Raw genomic sequence first — 12,846 nt, forward strand, 5'->3', positions numbered from 1 at the left:
TGAGCAATGCACTCTGCAAAAGAAGCTGCAGAAAAGGCGGGAAACTCGTCCCTGCACCGGGGTTTTCCTCTGCTACAGGAAACTCTCCCGTGCAATGAAGCTGCAACTTGGCGGGGATAATTCTGGTGCCGAAGCACACACAAAATCATGCCTTTGGGTCATGACAGTATTAGGTTAGCTTTGGATTAATGCATTTCATGCATTGAAATAAATATATCAAATTAGAGCTGTTCAATTTGTAAGTGGCTGGAGGCTGTAAGCCACGTCACAGCAGCATGGACCAGGTGTCCCCAGCTCCCCCTCTTGCACTGTGCTGCACATGGATTCTCCCCCACACTATGCTGCACTAGACTGGACTGCTCTTCTCTCCCCTTCAAACTGCTGCACCATGTTATACATGTGCAGTCTACTCCCTCCCCTGCCCTTATATGCAAATACTCCCCCTCCAAAGTGCTCTACATGTACAGTAGGCCTGTGTGAATAGGGAAGTATTCGATTCGGATTTGGTTGATTCGGATATTCAGATAACTGTCCCAAATCGATTTGGCCAAATTGACTTTGGAAGATTTGACGCTGATTCAGAGAGATTCAGTGATGCAGTTCGGCTGGGGAGAGGCAGGCATAGCGAGGCGGCTACAAGTTCTCCTGCAGCTCCTCTGGCTGTGCCTGCCTCTCCCCAGACAGGGGGAGCCACAGGAGAAGCCCCTGTGGCTCCCCTGTCTGGCCCCATCCCCTGCCTGGCCCCAGCCTAGTTCCAGCTGACTGCTGGAGCTGCCTCAGCTCTCAGACAGCGTGTGGCACCCTGCTGAGCCACACTGCACCCGTGCCATGGGGCAGCTGCCATGTGGGTGTGAAGCTGGTGGGAGATGATCCTTGCTGCCTCCCAGTGCCCCACGTTGCATGGGGGGCTCTGCCACGAGCCCTCGGGGGCCCCAGTCGCCACTGCAAGAGGTGGTGAATGCAGGGCTTTTTTTTTTTTTTTTTAAGGGCCAGAAAGCTGGGGCAGGGCAGCCATGGGGGCTTCTCCCGTGGCTCCTCCGGCTGTGCCTGCCTCTGCCCTGGCAGGGGGAGCCATGGGGACTCTGCCCTGCTGCCGCTTGCCCCCTTCCGCCTGGAGCGAGCTGTGTCCTCATCCCGCCCCCCCAGCCCTAGCTGGGCAAGCGGCAGCAGGGCAGAGCCCCCACTTCCAGCGCTGCCATCCCACATCCTGCGCCCCCTCACTCCCCTCCCTGAGTAATGCACCTCCCCGCCCTGGCTGGACAGTTTATCCCAGCCCCAAATCCCTATCCCTCCCTCTCCTAACCCCAACAGACTTACCAGCTGGAGGCAGCTATCTCAGCTGCCTGTTTAGTTTATGGCAGAATCTTTGAAGTGGCTGGATCTTTTCCAAATCAATTCTGATGCTTCAAATCTATTCAAAGCTTTTAATTGGTCTCCCAATTTGATTCTGATTTGGAGATTTGATCCCCAAATTGGGCTGACTCTCCTCCGAATCAGATTGGCTACTGAAGCTTTGTACAGCCCTAATGTACAGGCCCCTGGCCTCTCCTCCACTCTCCAAGCTGTGGACTCTAGTGCCATACGCCTCAGTGGAGGGAGGGTCCAGGAAGCAGGAGGAGGGGAAACCTGGACCCAGACCAGTCTGGGAGCAGTGGCTGGGTGGGAGTCTAGGGGGGCCACAAATGAATCCCTCGTGGACAGCATGCAGATTGCAGGCTGCCATTTGGACAACCATATACTAAATAATTTAATTACTAAGTTCATTACTTTATAGGAAGGAAATACCTATACCTAGTTCAGTCTTTGTTCAGTATGTTCAAACCCATATGTAATTCAAGAATGTAAACAGCTGACTGACTCTTTTAACAAATTGATCCTTTCTGCTACTGCCACACCACCTATTATGAGTAGAGAAATCTCATGCACATACACAGTAGCATCACTGCAGTAAAGGAAATCAGGTCATCCAACTCCACAAAATTCTTAAGCATCTGACAAGTTTAGGGGAACAGCACTGTATTAGCAGCCTTATCAACCTCAGTGACCATGATTCTGTTTGAATCCTTTAATGAAAACAAGCGAAAGCAGTCTTGGCATTTCTGATATTAAAGTAAAAAAAAATATTTTTTTTGCAAGGGCTGCAGGGTAGAGAGGGGATAGTAAAGCACATACATGCATTTGAAGTCTAATACTTGAGCAGTGTGACTTATTTGGTCTGGTCAGGATAGGAAAGGCAGCCAGGGATATTTTTCATTACAATTTTTTGCAAGGAGAACTTTGTTTTCAGAAGTCTTGTATTGGTAACTGCCATTTCTGTCATTTACCTGCAACTGTATTTAATTTTTATTGCACTTTAATGGGACCTTATCTTGCAAAAAGCTGAGTTTCCTGCACTCCTGTTGAAGTTCATGTGGGAAGTGGACAGAGGAAACACTGTAGGTTTGGGATTATGGTTCTACACTGTAAGTAAAACATGCCTTTTAAATCAGACTCTTTTTTTCCCTTAATGACTTTATGAACTGATCAAGGTCTAAGACTAAATGGAGGCAGTTGTTGATGGGAGGATTTTTTCTTTTCTGACAGCAGCAGAGTTTCAGCTCAAGCATTTCATCTCGGGAACGCAAGCAAATCAGTGAAGTTACTCAGGGTTTACGCTTCTATAATAGTGAGCAACTTTGCTGAGTGACTTTGTATTTGCACAGGTGACTCCATTTTGTGTTGATAGGATTCTGCATAAATATGCTCAGAAAGGATGGTCTCAGCCGTCAACTAAGTAGGTGGCTGCTTGCTGCATTAATAGCTGAAGGAGTAATGGCATTCTAACTAGTATGGTGCTTTTCTCTAGCTACAGAGTTTCTCCCTCTTTTTTTTCTTTTTTTCCTTCAGCTGTCAGGCTTTGCTTAAATGTGTTGGGAGTTTGAGAGGAGTGCAGAGAAAAAAGTCACCCCCCTACTGAGATACAGCTATTATTGCTAGCAGAGCTTCCAGCAAAAATGTCCTTTTGCTGGTATGGCTTATCTTCAGGGATTTGGCTTAATCTGTGTTGGCAAATGAACATTTGCTGGATAAAACTGCATTTCCAGGAGGGAGTTTGTTGGTATAACTGAACTGACAGACTCATTTAAGTGCACACAAACTTTCAGGGGTGTAGGTTGTAGCCATGTTGGTCTAAGGACATAGGCAGACAAGGTTGCTTGGGAGAATTTGATATCTTTTATTAGACCAACCCAAATAGTTGGAGAATAGTTATTAAGCAAGCTTTCGAGTTCAAAAACCCTTCGTCAGGCTAAGGAAGTTTCAGCAGTTGGTGTGTGCTCTTCCTGGATGGAAACTTTCAGTCTTATAAGCATTGCAGAATTCTGCATGGGCCTTAATTGCAACTCTTTTGATGCATCCCTGCTGTCAGTGCAAAGATGCTTAGTACTATACCCAGAGTTTACAGTACCCATTGCAGGAAGAGATCATTTCCTGGAAAAGGGCATCATGTTAGTAATCAGAAGTTGAGGAGATCCTTGGAGGCAGTTTCCATTTTTTAATTCCTGTTATTCATAAATGCAAAGTTTTATTTAAATAAGCGTCACCAAACTTTTTTGCAGCCATACAAAAAAATTAGTCTGGGCTTTGAGAGATCATTGCCTAAGGGAATTTGAATAGTGTGCAAACTGGGGATCCAGAGGTATAACTGCAGCTTCTTGGTGCTTGATGGGTGCTCTTGGAGATGATCTAGGTTATTGTGACACAGACTGAATTTTTCTTTTTTTTTTTTTTTTTGAGTTAACTGTCTGCTGTTCTTTCACACTTCACTGTTCATTTAAAGGCTCCTTAGTAATAGAATCACAGAGAAATGGGGCTGGAACGGACCTCTGTAGGTCATCTAGTCCAGCGGTTCCCAATCTGCTATGCGGACAACCTCTTAGTGGTATGCATGCCCACGTGTATACACACCCCAAATATACCCTATTGCACCTTGCTCCCACCTTTGTGGGTGGAAGGGTCCAACCCCACCAGCACACAACTTCCGGGTGGGGCTGCTGCTAACACTGCTGCAGCCCCCAGGGACCTGCTCGGCTTCCTCCATTTCCTGCTGGCTTTGGGTAACAGGTAGGGAAGCAGCAGGGATGGGGACAGGGCTGCAGCTGAGCAGCATGGAGTGTGGGGCTGCGGCTGGTGGTAGCGCAGAGCCTGCACCCAGGGGGACAGCAGCAGCAGGTAGCTCAGCTGGGCAGTGTGTGGGTGTGAGGGAGGGTTGGGGGTGTGGGGACCCCACCACACTGCCCACATGGCACGCAGCCCCAGCAGTTGGTGGCAGCAGCAGCAGGTGGGGGTGCTCAGGGCACTCATGCCTGGTGCAAGCATCCGGTGGTGCACAGCTCTGGCAGCACTGCACGTTGTCTGTATTGTCTGCTCTCCCTGCATAAACGTATGGTTCTTGCACTTGGGCATGGGATGGAAGCTCCACTTGCTGGAGCCAACTGCCTTCCCACCGGGGCTGCGCAGCATGGGAGGGAAGCCCCAGGTGCCTTCTCCTGGGGGGGGGGGAAGGCAGCCAGCTCCAGCATGCAGGGCTTCCCTCCCATGCCCAGCAAGTGCAGGGAGTGTCGGTGATACAGGCTGCCCAGCAGAGGACGCACCCCTCACTGTGCCAGAGCTACCAGAGCCACGCCCTGCCAAGCACCTGCACCCTGAGCGCCCCCACCTGCTGCTACATCATGGGGGGATTGTAGGGGGTTCCCATACCCCCACACCCTCCCACAAACCCTACACTCCCACACCTGCCCCCAACCTCCCACATATACACAACCCCCCAACATACCCTGTGCTCTCTCCCACACCCTCTCACAAACCCCTCCCCTAGACACTACCATATACCCACATCCCACCCCAAGTACACATATGTACATACACACATGCCCCTACACCCCACCATGCACATGCACGCGTGCACACACACCCACCCACCTTAAGTTCAGGTGGTACTTAAGATTGTTGCATTTTAAATTGGTGGTACGCAATTTATTGGAGTTTAGGAACTGCTGATCTAGTGTAAGCCTGTGCCTGAGGCAGGATCATCCCTATTCAAACCATCCTATACAAATCTGTTGTCTAATTTCTTAGGGTTGACTGTAGTTTTGTTAACACAGCCACAAGACATGACACCCTAGCCTGCCATAGGTAAAGCAGACAGACAGTGTGGTTAACATCCTGCTTCTGTAAAGGTTTTTAATATATGCTCGAAATCCCAGGAAGAGGGATATTTTTCTCTATAATATTTCTGTGTGCACTGATAGTAACTTCTGAATTGAAGAAGATGGTAAAGTTTTAGGCAATGCAACTTCATTTTTTCTTTACTTGTCTAGGAACGCTAAGTGACATTCTATTGATAATTTTCAGGAGCTGAGGAAGCCTGTGAGGCTTGGAAGCAGATCAAAGGGTAGACATTATGCAACTACAGTGTGATTTATTAGGTTTTCTTCCTCATGAAACTAATGTAGATTTTGACTTTTTTCATTCTTTCTCTCTCTCAGATAAGCAATCAGCTGTACAGCTTACTGAATGAATATCAGCTAACAGAGGAGAACATTAAGCTCCGGTTTCTAGCCTGCTCTCTAATTCAGGATATTGCACGTGCATATTTCCCAGAATGTGTGGTAAAGCCATTTGGCTCTTCAGTGAATTCCTTTGGCAAATTAGGATGCGATCTAGACATGTTTTTGGACTTGGATGAGATTGGAAAAAGCTCTACACCAAAGGTAAAGACAAACTGTGTTTTCTAATCTATTGGAATGCTTTGATGCAGGTAGCAGCATAGCTTGTATGACTGCAATAGTGGATATAATTTGTTTACACCATAAAAGATTTCAGGTAGAAACTCTTAGTAGACTACTAAGAAAATATATTTTGGGACCTTAGAACTGGAGATCTTTCATACATTCATAGAGTCGGAAGGGACCTCAGTGGGCCATCTAGTCCGATGCCTTGCCCCTAGCAGGCAAGAAAAGAGTCACCAACCCTGGGGTCATATGATTCCTGCTAGGTGCCTGTGCAGTCTCTTCTTGAAGACCCCCAAGGGTGTGGTGAGCACCACCTCCCTTGGGAGTCTATTCCAGATTCTGACAACCCTGACCGAAGAACATTTTCTAATGCCCAACCTAAACCTTCTCTCTAGTAGCTTATGGCCATTGTTCCTTGTTCTCCCAGGGGGTGTCCTGGTGAACAGATCGTCGCCTACTTCGTGTTGTTCTCCCTTTATGAATTTCTACGCTGCCACAAGGTCCCCTCTCAGCCTTCTCTTGGAGAGACTGAAGAGGTTAGCTTATAGGGCCTTCCCTGCAGGCCTCTAATCAGGGGAGTGGCTCTTCTTTGGACCCTCTCCAGGTTGTCCGCATCCCACTTGAACTGTGGCATCCAGAACTGGACACAGTACTCCAGCTGCGGTCTGACCAGTGCTGCATAGAGGGGGAGAATCACTTCCCTGGACTTGTTTGTGAAGCACCTATGGCTGCATGACAAGGTGTGATTGGCTCTACCAACTGCTTCATCACATTGGCGACTCATGTTCATCCTGGAGTCAACAGTGACTCCAAGATCTTTTTCTGCCTCAGTGGAGCTGAGAAGGTCGCCCCCCAGCCTGTAGGTATGATGGCAGTTCTTCCTTCCTAGATGCAGCACCTTGCACTTGTCCTTATTGAGTAACATCCTGTTGCTCTCTGCCCACTTCCCCAACTTGTCTAGGTCAGTCTGGATCTGGTTCCTCCTTTCCAGGGTGTTAGCTGCATCCCATAATTTTGTGTTGTCCGTGAATTTGGGGAGGGTGCCTCCCACCCCCTCATCTAGATCGCTGATGAAGATGTTGAACAGCACCAGCCCCAGAACTGAGCCCTGAGGGCTCCACTGCCCACATCTTTCCAGGTTGACACCATCCCATCCACTACTACCATCTGAGTGCAACCCTTGAGCAAATTTGCTGCCCAGTCTACCGTGTAATCATCCAAGGCAAATCCCCTCAGTTTATTTATAAGGATGGTATGGGATACCTTGTCAAAGGCCTTCTTGAAGTCCAGATAGATAATGTCCACCTCGACTCCTGCATCTAAACAATTGGTGGCCTTGTCGTAAAAGGAAACTAGATTAGTCAGGCAGGACCTGCCTGCTAAAAACCCATGTTGGTTACCCCTCCGCATCACATTAGCCAGCAGGTTCCCACAGATGTGCTCCTTGATCATTTTTTCTAGGATTTTCCCAGGGATAGATGGTTCCCTCCCTGCGAGGCTGGTGATGTTCCAGCATTTTCTACGCTGGATGCCGAGAAGGAACCGTTGTGGTCTTCCAGCTCGATCTCCTGTATAGTACAAATTATAGGATGGGTTGGCAATGTTTTTGGGCTGAGTCCCAAAAACACCTACAAGTTCAACTTATAAGGTGTTGGCGTGCCAGGAATGGACAGCAAGGGAGCTGCAAGGGGTCCAATTCTTGTGCCAGTGCAGCCTCAGCCCCTTCCCCACTGTCTGCCCCAAGGTTCACGTGCCAAAGAAAATGCCTTCATATGCCATGCTCTGGCACCCATGCTGGGGGTTGCCTACCCCTGTTATAGGACTTCCCTGCATTGATTTATTTTTTAACCAAAGCATCCTTAAGGGGAAAAAAAATCCCATCTCAAACTTAACTTTTCAGTGATGAAGAATCTGCCATACCTTGGTCTGTTGTTTTAACAACTATTTATCCTTGTCATTTAAAAATATTGCACCCAGTTTCTACCTTGTTGTTCAGCATTAACCTGTAGCCACTGGATCCTGTTATAGTTTGTTGCATTGAAGAGCCTGCTAATACCAGATTTATGTTCCTGACGTAGGCATCAAGTCACCCCTTGGCCTTGCCTTGGTTAAACAAAGCAGACTAAGCTCCTAGTCACTCATTGTGAGGCCTGTTTTTTAATCTTGTAATTGTTCTAGACCCTTTCTAAATTTTCAACAATTGTCTTGGATTGTGAAATTGGAATGGGACATACTGTATTTACCCAAATAGAAGACAACTCTGGATATAAGGTGACTCCCCAATAATTAAATGCTACATTTGGAAAATGTATATATGTTTGTTAAAATTTTCCAGGTATAGAATCTACTTATTAGAATTTTGCCTTCAATCTGTCCCCTTTCCCACTGCTACAGTGACTTTGCCCTCTGCCCTAACTTCTTCCCCCCTCCATACAGTCAGACTCTGCTCTCTGTATGAACATGGAAGTGAGGGGCAAATCTAAACGCACTGACCTTGAGATAAAAAGACTGTAGTAACTTGTAAATAGGGAAATTATTATAGGTCCCTGCAGACTTAGTTCATCCAGAATGGATGCAGTTTATGCCTTTTGACGCTAGTTTATGGATTTTGGCATAGGTACTCCATAAAGTAGGACTTTATTCTGTACATGAGTAGGTACAGACTGCATGATATTAGTCCAAAGGCTCATGATTTACCACGTAGTTAGGGGTCTGCCCAACTCCAGGAGGCAGCTGGCTGATTTTGCAGGCCACACACCATTTTCAAGGGCTTACTGTAGTAGGGCCCCAGTTCTCCCCTGCACCCCCTCACCACTGATTTATGGAGAGGGCTGTCCATTATATGGGCCCTGCCCCTTGCCACAGATTGGTGGGGAGGGCAGGGCTGCACAACAGACAGCCCTCTCAGCCAATCATCAGTAAGGGAAGCAACCATCTTGCCTGCTCGCCTTCGTGCTGGCAGGCCCCTTCATGCTGTGCAGCTGGAAGGAGTGCTGGCGCCTGCTGGGGGACTCCTCCATAGCTTGCCTCTGCGGCTGTTGGATGAGGGTGAGACTCAAGGGTATCTGAACCTCAAGCCTTTGGGCTTTGGTCTGCATGTAGGATGCCTGCTGATGGATATGGAAGTATCTGAAGCCCCAGGCTGAACAGTCTGGGGTGGAGGATACTTGCATGTTGCAGCGCCACATATGGTGTTTGAACAATTGGGCTCTGCTTAGTCAAAAGGATTCGGAACTGATCTGGCTAATTTGACCTGGAACATGAAAAGTTTTCCAAAAAATAAAATTAAAAAAAAAAAATCCCATCACTCTAGCTTGCTCCTTTGATCTGTTGGTTAAGGGCAAGTAACATATGGGGGCATCCGAAGTCCAAGACCTTAGGGCTTGAACCTGCACACAGGATTCCTGCCGTGGCTTTGGAAGTACAGTATCTGAAGAGGATACTTGCCAATGGTAGTGCCACATGGATTAGAATGATTGAGTTCTGGTCAATTAATAGATTTTGACTAATTTGACCTGGAACACTAAGTTTTAAAAAATCGGCATTTTTGGCACCAGGAGAAGTGTGTTGGATCTTGCTTCAGTCTCTCCAACTGATGGGCTGGTATTGCAGTATCTCCAAGCTTGGTGCACATTCCCTCCCCATTTTTTTAAGGGCCACATGCAAAAGAAAAAAATTAAAAGGATGTTTGCCTAATATGGGTCATATGTTATAGTTATGTTCAGCATTGGCTGCATTTAATCAGCTACATGGTTGGTTTTCACTAATGAGCACTTACTGCAAATATAAGTTGAGGAGCTTCTTTCTCTGTGCCTTTTGGGGGCAAAAAACCTTGTCTTGTATTCGTGTAAAGATGGTAATATTCCATGGCAGCGATCGTGGCTGATAGGGATGTAGGCACTGAATCAGAAGTCCTTAAACCTCTGGAAGCTGTAGTAGGAAAGGAACAGGAATTCTGGACTTACACACCCTCCTCATTATCCATGTTCTGCCTCCACATGAAATGACAGGATGTGGGTCTAGGTGGACCTGTGGTCTAACCCATTATGTGGTCATTTTATGTTCAACACACCCTGGGGGAAGGGGGGAAATTTAGGTTGAGCATGAAACTAGCATACAGTGAAGAAAAGACGTAGGAATGTACAAAGGTTCCTAATGGATAGTGAAGGTATTTTGTAGGTATAGAACACATTTTCATTTTTGCATCCAGTATTAAGCATGAATTTAATCACAATTATAATGACATATGGTAGGAGAAGGTACATCTGTAACTTGTTATAATGTTGACTTTGAGAATTGTTCAGAATTAAAAAAAAAAAGGAAACTAACTTAAATTCTTAGAGAAACAGATTTTTATTTTGAAGTAATAATTATTCAGTGTTTTGAAATCTTTAGATGTTCCAAAAATGAAAAGGAAATGCTTTTTTTAACAAAGAACTTTATTAATAATGGTTGGTATGATATAAAGTTAAGAAATACCCTGGTGAAACAAACAGGAAATAACCTGTTTTGTGGTTTGGTTGCGTTTCTTGCTGCGTGTCTTTTAATTTAATACAATTATGTGTTTCTTGACCTTTCAGCATACTTGCTATTTCTGAAAAATATCTTGGAAACTCCTATAATACTTGCAGTACCTCATTGTAATATCTATCACTTTCTGTACTTATGATTTTTTTCCAATTGTTCTTTATCTGAAAAGAACATAAAAAACAGGTATGAAGTTATGGCTTTAAACTTTTCTTTGAATCATATGAGGTACTTTCAAGAGATGTTTATGTGTCTTAATCACAAACATTTCTTAGCAGATGATTCCCAGTCCTTTTCAGAAGGGTCCTGAAATCTCTCATCCTTTCCTGAACTATTTTTTTTTCTTTTTGTATTGTGTGTGTGTGTGTTAGAAGACAGGTCCCTTTCAGGTGGAATATCACATCAAAAGAATGCCTTCTCTAAGAACAGCAACACAGAGAATTCTTTCCGTGATTGGTGACTGTATTGCTAACTTTAGTCCTGGTTGTACACACGTGCAAAAGATACTCGACGCTCGCTGTCCATTGATGAGATTTTTCCATCAGCCAACAGGCTTCCAGTGTGATCTGACAGCTAACAATCGGTAATAAACTGGTAATAACCTTTTATAAACTTGTAAATCAAATAATAGTTTACTTGTAGTTCGGAAAGCTGTAATTAAATCTGTTTATGTAGGCTTCTATATGTTACTGTTTCATTATCAAGCAAGCATAAAAGGAGCATATTCCTAACATTTTTCTTAAATATATTTTAAAACTATTTTTGAAGTTCCATATTCTTTAACTTAGTAGAAAATATCTGCTTGAGACATGAAACCTTCTTTGTGCAATGATAGTCACTTATAAAATCAAAAGAACGGTTTGTTTGTTTTTTGTGGTTATCAGGTTTTTCTCCCCCCCCCCCCCCCCCCCCGAGTGCTCCACTGCTGTCAGGCAGTTGTTTAATCCTGGTGCTTTGTGTTGCTTCAGTTCCCATTTAGTATTCAGGCATCCAGTCATTTGAATGCGTCTTTCATAGAAATGTCTGTTGGGTGGGGGGCAGGTTTCTTAAAGTGCCCCTTTTTGCCTGCTGCCTGCCATTTTCCTAGACTTATTTTCTTTTCTAATTACATGGAATCACTTACCCACGTAACTACCATGAAGTGCATGATTATTTTATTTTTACTTATGTGCTGGGAAAAAAACTTGCTATTAGTTTTGCATAGTGCTCAGTATGCTTGTCTCTAAATATGTTATCTAAGTTAGTTGTCTAAACCTTTTTGTTTGTGCTAGAGTGGTAAATTTTCATAAACCGGCTTCAGAGAGATATTTCTGTTTTATATGACTTTATTGTAGTTTTGATCTTGAAGTCAAACCCTATGCCAAAGTATCAGGATTACCCAGAATAATTTTGAATGACCTTGTTCAGAATATAAAGGCATCACAACTGAAAAAAAAAATCATCAGATCCTTCAAAATTAATTGCTCCATTGCTTCTGAACAGAGTCATGCATGCAGGAGGAGCAACAGCTGAGACTAGTGTAATTTGGTTATGGAACTATCCTTTTCTGGGCAGGATTTTTCTTAGTTTTTTGCTATTTTTAAAATTGTATTTGCAGCCACACTGCTGCAGGAATTTGTCTACAGAATTCAGCATTTGTCATAAATTGGGCTTTACTACAGAATTTGGCTCCAGTGTCTTCCAAAGTATGAATAGTTTTCCTTTTTTATTCTCCCTGAGAATGCTGCATTATCTTTTTAGCGTTTAATATTTGTGATATCTTGTAATTGGCCTAAAAGTCTTCATAAAAGAGACATGGCCAAGAAGAAAGATAGGGAATTAATGTTCAATTCAGTTGCAGTACAGCTGAATGAAGTGTTGTCTTCTTTAGTTCTCTTGGTTGATGCAGGATTAAATCAGTTTCCTTAACTCTTACTGATAATTTGGTTTCAGTTATTTATGTTCATTTGTATTTCTCTAGATAATAACCTTATTGAAACCTCAAACTAAACCTACTTCTTTAGAATATCTGTGCTATCAGTTTTTTATGTTAGGGTATTTTCCTAAGCTCTCAGGTATAACACTTAAGAATTTATGCAGAACATAAAAGGAGAACTTGGAACATGCCCAGGGAAGTTGGAATCTTTGGAGAATTTTTAGCTGTTTTAACAAGTTTCTAAGCATGTCAAACCCAGATTTTTCATAGGTTTATGTGATTTTTTTTTTTTTTCTTCCCCCAATAGGAACTACAAAAGACCACCCCTAAGAGGGGTCACCATTGGGTTCTCGTCTGCCCATTTATTGAGCCTGTCAAGGTCAGCCTGGATCACCCTCCTGTCCTCAGGTGTGGATGCTTTTCCCCAGAATTTGGTATCATCAGCGAACTTGGCCAGTCCACTTCCGACTCCAGTGTCCATGTCATTAATGAACATGTTGAACAATATGGGTCCAAGGACAGAGCCCTGGAGGACACCACTGGTCACAGGGCACCATGACGATTGACTTCTGTCAACCACCACCCTCTGGGTTCGACCACGGAGCCAATTCCCCAGCCAGTGGATTGCGGCCT

The 12,846-nt window shown here is 44.7% G+C and overlaps 1 protein-coding gene across 1 annotated transcript in view; it reads left to right on the top strand.

The window, feature by feature from the left end:
- The window catches only part of MTPAP (mitochondrial poly(A) polymerase), a 31,641-nt gene that overhangs the window by 2,302 nt on the left and 16,493 nt on the right, over nt 1–12,846 (top strand). Inside the window, exons 3-4 of the mRNA XM_025204425.1 lie at nt 5,526–5,750; nt 10,670–10,881. Of these exons, the coding sequence (XP_025060210.1) occupies nt 5,526–5,750; nt 10,670–10,881 (437 nt within the window). The remainder of the gene's footprint in view (nt 1–5,525; nt 5,751–10,669; nt 10,882–12,846) is intronic.

This window comes from Alligator sinensis, unplaced genomic scaffold (assembly GCF_000455745.1).
Source record: "Alligator sinensis unplaced genomic scaffold, ASM45574v1 scaffold309_1, whole genome shotgun sequence".
In the NCBI taxonomy this organism is placed as follows: domain Eukaryota; kingdom Metazoa; phylum Chordata; order Crocodylia; family Alligatoridae; genus Alligator; species Alligator sinensis.